The sequence below is a fragment of the Henckelia pumila genome, chromosome 4 (assembly GCF_033568475.1).
Source record: "Henckelia pumila isolate YLH828 chromosome 4, ASM3356847v2, whole genome shotgun sequence".
NCBI classification, from domain to species: domain Eukaryota; kingdom Viridiplantae; phylum Streptophyta; class Magnoliopsida; order Lamiales; family Gesneriaceae; genus Henckelia; species Henckelia pumila.
The window spans coordinates 232786572-232792685 of record NC_133123.1 but is presented as its reverse complement, the minus strand read 5'-3'; the positions used below and the strand labels follow the sequence as shown (position 1 = coordinate 232792685).

The window sequence follows — 6114 nt, the reverse complement described above, 5'->3', positions numbered from 1 at the left end:
ATATAATAACTTATTTTGGTATGATCAATGTTATATTTATAGAAGTGCGGTTTCGAGTCCTACTAGGATATGTTAGTTTTTCAGAGTTTCCATAATTAATATTTATTTAATTACCTGAAAACTAGTTGATATATAAAAGTTTCCTAATTTAAAATTTAAATATTTGAGGAAGAGTAATTGGGATCCTAGAGAATCCGGGAACAAATCATTTAATTACTATTCGTTGAATTTTAATTTCGAGTCCTACTAGGATATTTTGGTAGTTTTTAGAGTTTCCATAATTAATATCCATTTAATTATCTGAATGAAATATAAAAGTTTCCTAATTTAAAATTTAAATATTTGGGGAAGATCGAGTTGCATGGGATCCTAGAGAATCCGGGAAGATATCAATTTAGGTGCGTAAAATTATTATTATTCGTTGAATTTTAATTTAATTATTTCCAATTCCGTAATTTTTTTTATTTAACTAATTACATTTTGAATCGAAGTTCAAAACAGATCATTAGATCGTGATATAAATACTTTCCATTTATAGGTACGTGCTACTTATTATATATGTATGGAAATTTATTTAAAAGTTTGAATGATCGATAAAATCTTGAAATATATATATCTTGGGAAGATTTTTTTAAAAAAAAATTTCTTTATTCAACCTAATATTTTAAAAATAATCTGATAATCATGAGTGAACTTAATTAAAATTTAAATAATTTGCGTAGATAGATAAAAAAAATTTTGAAATATTTCTAAAACAAATTGAAACTCAATTAGAACACACGCCTCCCGGAGTCGAGGGATTCAAAAATGATAATTGTGGTTATTATTATTATTATTATTTTTTGAGCAAAATTATTATTATTATTATTTGAATAAATGGTTGTATTTAGAATCAGGCCCAGCCCGATAGATTGGGCCCAGAGGGTTTTGGGTTCTCCAATTTTTGTTGGATACATTCGGCGGAAGTTTGATTTTCATCGTTTTCGACTGGCTTCTCCAAACATTTGATCTTCTTTATGTTATTATGTTTCAATTGATTTAGAAATTCCGATTATCATGAGTTAGCTGATATTTATAATGTTGGGGTGACAAAATTTGTCTTGAGTAAGCATATATATGATCATTGAGAAAGTGGCATATATGCTGCTTATAATGCATGGTACAAAACTTACCCTTTTTTGTAATTGTGTATTTGTGTGGTTATTTTTTGGGAAGAATGGTGCAAACTCAAAGCAGATTCATTAGTCCACAAACTGGGGTCAAGCTTTCTACAAGGGAACATGAGACTGATCCAACTCAGAGAAACATCACTTTTCATCAGATCAAAGAAGCTATATATGGTCGATTTTTTGTATTTTTTTTGTTTTTTGTATTTTTTAAAAAAGGCTGATACTTACATATCATTACGATACAGATTAATTATGCAATTTCAGATTTTGAGTTTTTATATTAATTAAAACTAAGCACACGTACGTACAGAAACCTAGCTAGCTTATTCAACTTCATCAATCTTAGGAGCAGTGCTGCCTTGGGATTCATACATCTTGGCAATGATGGGGTCGCAGATGCTCTCTACTTGTTTCTTTTTATCCTTTAACTCGTCTTCTCCTGCGAGTTGGTTGCTTTCCAGCCAGTCCGTAGCCAGCTCAATGGCAACTTCAACCTTCTTCTTGTCTGAATATGTCAGTTTCAAACAAAAGTTCATGTCGTTTTCCATTTTACTCTTCATATCATAAACATAAGTTTCCAGAGCATTCTTTACCTCTGCTTTCCTTCTATGTTGCTCATCTTCCGCCTTGAAAAACTCCGCCTCACGCAACATTCTCTCGATCTCTTCCGTAGATAGCCTACCTTTGTCGTTGATGATTGTCATGTTGTTTTTATTCCCTCCTGTTAGATCTTCAGCAGAAACATTCAATATCCCATTTGCATCGATATCAAAGCAAATCGTTATTTTAGCTACACCCCTCGGGGCAGGTGGAATGCCACTTAGCTCGAATTTGCCCAACAGATTGTTATCCGTTGTTCTCGCCCTTTCTCCCTCGAACACTTGGATCGCAACAGAGGTTTGGTTGTCCGAACATGTCACGAATCTGCTCTCCTTCTTGGTAGGAATAGCCGTATTTCTTGGTATTATCACACTCATAACATCTCCTTCCATGTGCACGCCAAGGGACAGAGGCGTCACTTCGCATAACAATATGTCTTGAACCTCTGCATTGCCTTGGCCGGTTAAAATTGCGGCTTGGATTGCTGCCCCGGAAGCGATGGCCTCATCAGGATGAATGCTTTTGCACAACTCCTTGCCATTAAAGAAATCTTGCAGCATTTGTTGAACCTTTGGTATTCTAGTAGATCCGCCAACCAGCACCACGTCGTCCATACTTTCCTTCTCCATCTGGGCATCTTCCAAACAATCTTTAACATGTTTGATGCATTTATAAAATAAATCCATGTTGAGTTCCTCGAATTTCGCACGAGTTATTTTGTAGTCAAAGTCGATTCCATCGTACAAGCAATCGATTCCTATCGTCGTTTCACTTGCGGAAGACAGATTCTTCTTTGCCCTCTCACAAGATGTCCTAAGTCTCCTCAATGCTCGGGGGTCCATTCTGATATCCCTTTTATGTCTTCTCTTGAACTCTTGAGCACAATGATTAACTATCCTATTGTCGAAATCCTCTCCTCCGAGGTGGGTGTCACCAGCAATAGCCTTAACCTTAAACACACTATTCTCCATAGTGAGAAGGGACACATCAAAGGTGCCACCCCCGAGATCGAAAATAAGCACATTTTTCTTTTCGTTAGAGGAGCTAAACTTTTTGTCGAGACCATATGCAATGGCTGCAGCAGTTGGTTCGACAATGATACGCAAGACGTTAAGCCCGGAAATGGTTCCAGCATCCTTAGTCGCCTGCCTCTGGGAGTCATTAAAGTAGGCAGGCACCGTAATAACCACGTTTTTCACTGTTAATCCAAGAAAAGCTTCTGCGGTTTCTTTCATCTTGGTGAGGACCATCGAAGAAATCTCTTCGGCTACAAACTTTTTCTCCTCGCCTTTGTAGTTAACCACAATCATGGGTTTATCATCAGGGCCAGCAATGACTTTGAAAGGCCAGAGTTCCTTATCACTCTGTACCAAAGGGTCGCTAAATCTCCGACCAATCAATCTCTTAGCATCTGCAAAAAACCAATACTAAATAATCATATTGATCAAGGAGTGAGAATAAAATAACATTGTCTCACCAAAAATGGTGTTGGTTGGGTTCATGGCAACAAGATTCTTGGCGGAACCGCCAATGAGGCGTTCGGTTTCACTGAATGCTACGTAGGAAGGCGTTGTGCGGTTGCCCTGATCGTTAGGTATGATCTCTGCACGATCATGGCGCCACACGGCTACACATGAATAAGTTGTGCCCAAATCGATTCCAATGGCGGGTCCTTGGCTTCTTCGGGCCATGGTTGATCTTCTTCAGTGCATTGAAAAGCTTTATAGGTGGTAGATTATGCAGTGTATGGTGAGAATACTATTAGTATAATGAAGAGAAACTTCGGAGCAAAAGCTTTGCAAATAAATAGTTATTGGAAATTTCTTGGTGTGTGTGTGATTGTCAATCATATCGGTAAAATCTATGTTCTTTTTTTTTTCCATATTTTTCATGGAACATAAATTTTATTGTGTTCAATTCATGATGGGGGAAAATTATTTGTTAATTAAGCGACCATCTTCAAAATTTCGAAATTAATTATTATTTTAAAAGTTTTCATGGCGAAAGAGACCAAAAAATAGTACCTAGTACTTCTGTTTTGTTTTGTGTTTTAATTTCATGTTTGTGTATGTTGATAAGGATTCCAAGTTGAGTTTAAATAATAATGGATGCATACATTATTGATGATGCCTTTAAAATAGTATTTTAAATTTGCCAGTTTTAGTTTTAGATCTTGTAAATAGTCCAAGTCTGTTTTTTGACTACTTGTTGGACTAAACTAGTCAACTTATTATTTTTGAAAATATTTCAATAATTGTGTATATTTTACACTTGCCTAGACAATTCGCTCGACGAACGCGGAATTTGCATACGACAAGTTGATAGACAACAAACTCCGGCCGGCTGTCACTTATAGAGGTAATATTAGCCAATGATCTTCTTTGACACTAAAATATTAGCTAATCTTTTCCTTGTTTGATTTTTGAATTATTCATTATTTTTTTCATTTTAAAAAAAAAACTTTCCGCTTTTTTGTTCGATTAAATTCAGCAATCCTTTCATCATATTTGATTTTCATGTTTCTTTTTTATAATTAAATCGTTTGATGTTGATTAATCTATTTGATACTGTATTTTTTTCCATAGGTCTTCTTACTTCGTTTATTTGAGTCGTTCATACAGGTCTTACTCCAATTGATTTATTTATTTAGTTTTTTTTAAGTCTCACTCGGTTTCTCCACATATTTCACCACTATTGACAACACATCACTTTAGGGTAGGGCTGGATACGGTACGGTATACCGTACCGATATGAATTTCTTCATACCGGTACCATACCAAAAATTTGGTATACCGAATATATCGAATTTTTGGTATGTAGATATTTTATATCGGATACCGTGCCGAAAATTAAAAAAAATTCGGTATACCGTGAAAAAAAATTTAAAAAAAAAATTTCGTTATATTCGGTATACCGAAATAAAAAATTTTATATACCGATACCGATACCGATACCAAAAATTGATACCGTACCGAAATTTTCAGTATACCGATTTTTCGATATATTTGGTAAATTTTTCGATACGGTATGACGGTATTTTCGATATTCAATATTTTTTGCCAGCCCTACATCACTCTTCTTATTTGTCTAATTTGACATATCGATATAGCAAATCTAAAATATAAATTAATTTTTTTTACTTATATAGTTTATATTTTTAATAAATGACATTCACTTCGACGTCATAGTTTAATTATTCATAGATACGAACTTTGACATGAAAAAAAGAAGGAACGAAGAGAATTAGTCTACATTCCCGTCAGATCTTAAGTTTGTTGATTCAATTATTTGTGTTCATTCAATTAACATATAAACAATAAATAATTCCAAAAAACTATGGCATTCATGAGTAAGTATTCTATTATAAGATGAGTCGACATAATTCATATATATAATAAAAAGTAGTAATTTTGATATAAAACATAATATCATGGGTCGGGGGTTTTGTCGGGATTTGTCTCACAAAATGGAACTATGAGACAATCTCAATAAATTTTTTTGTAGGTTTTTACCTATTATCTATCTATTTATGGAAAGCGTAATTCTTTCCTTTTTTCGTTTTTCATATGAATTGCTTCATAAAGCATACACTCCAATGAAAAATACAAATAAAACCAAAATCCATTGGATCGTGAGGGAGGTGGAAGCTAGCCCTTGTGCACAAAATACACTTGGACCACAACAAAAATGATGAAAATCCTTGAAGATATCCAGAAAAATACATAAAAGAGAGGGAAACACATGCAAAAATTACAATACTTATTCTTTGTTTTTCCGTTAATTAGGATTTAAGTTTTGAACTTGTAAGTTGTAACTATGCTATTGTCATTCTATATTATCATTTACAATTAATTGATCATTGTTTGAATATAAAATTTTGATATTTAGTTTGAATTCTTCATATATCGACAATTTTCTATTCTATGTACACTAGTACTAGTAATGAATTGATTAATATTTATTAAAAAAATTTATTAATATTTAATATTATAAATAAATAGTATTTATTTGATGGTATTCAGTTTCTATATATAATATAAAATAACTAAATAGGTGATTGTTCTTACTTCTTAATTACAACATATTATATAACTATAAACTTTGTGTATATCTACAATATGTAATCTTTCTTAAAATATTTATTTTATTTGGGTTTAAATTATATGAAGTTCAACATGATATGGTAGATAATTTATAACCTATACTTAATCAAACGAAAGAAAACAATTAACCCCGTCAATGACTATCTACATAATATTATTGCAGCATCTCATGTTTTGGAAAATTTTTTGGATAAAACTTAGGAGATGAAACGAGATTCATTGCATTCAATTTTCTGCTAGTT

General features: G+C 32.9%; 1 protein-coding gene across 2 annotated transcripts; it reads right to left on the bottom strand.

The window, feature by feature from the left end:
- Positions 1-1336: 1336 nt before the first annotated feature.
- Positions 1337-3460, bottom strand: LOC140865840 (heat shock cognate 70 kDa protein-like). Of its 2 annotated transcripts, XM_073270641.1 has the most exons (3): positions 3247-3460; positions 1763-3180; positions 1358-1674 (listed from the first exon to the last, which is right to left on the bottom strand). In XM_073270641.1, exons 1-3 carry the CDS (start codon positions 3458-3460, stop codon positions 1594-1596), a joined length of 1713 nt encoding a protein of 570 aa, XP_073126742.1. In that variant the 3' UTR covers positions 1358-1593. The 2 variants fall into 2 exon arrangements, with proteins under 2 accessions (XP_073126741.1, XP_073126742.1); XM_073270640.1 differs by having other exon boundaries at positions 1337-3180.
- Positions 3461-6114: the final 2654 nt, after the last annotated feature.

Bases quoted from the DNA above. Each gene is read 5' to 3' on its own strand.
- LOC140865840 (XM_073270640.1), bottom strand. From the start codon at position 3,460: ATGGCCCGAAGAAGCCAAGGACCCGCCATTGGAATCGATTTGGGCACA. The intron at 3,181-3,246 runs GTGAGACAATGT...GGTTTTTTGCAG, and splicing joins CCCAACCAACACCATTTTTG to ATGCTAAGAGATTGATTGGT.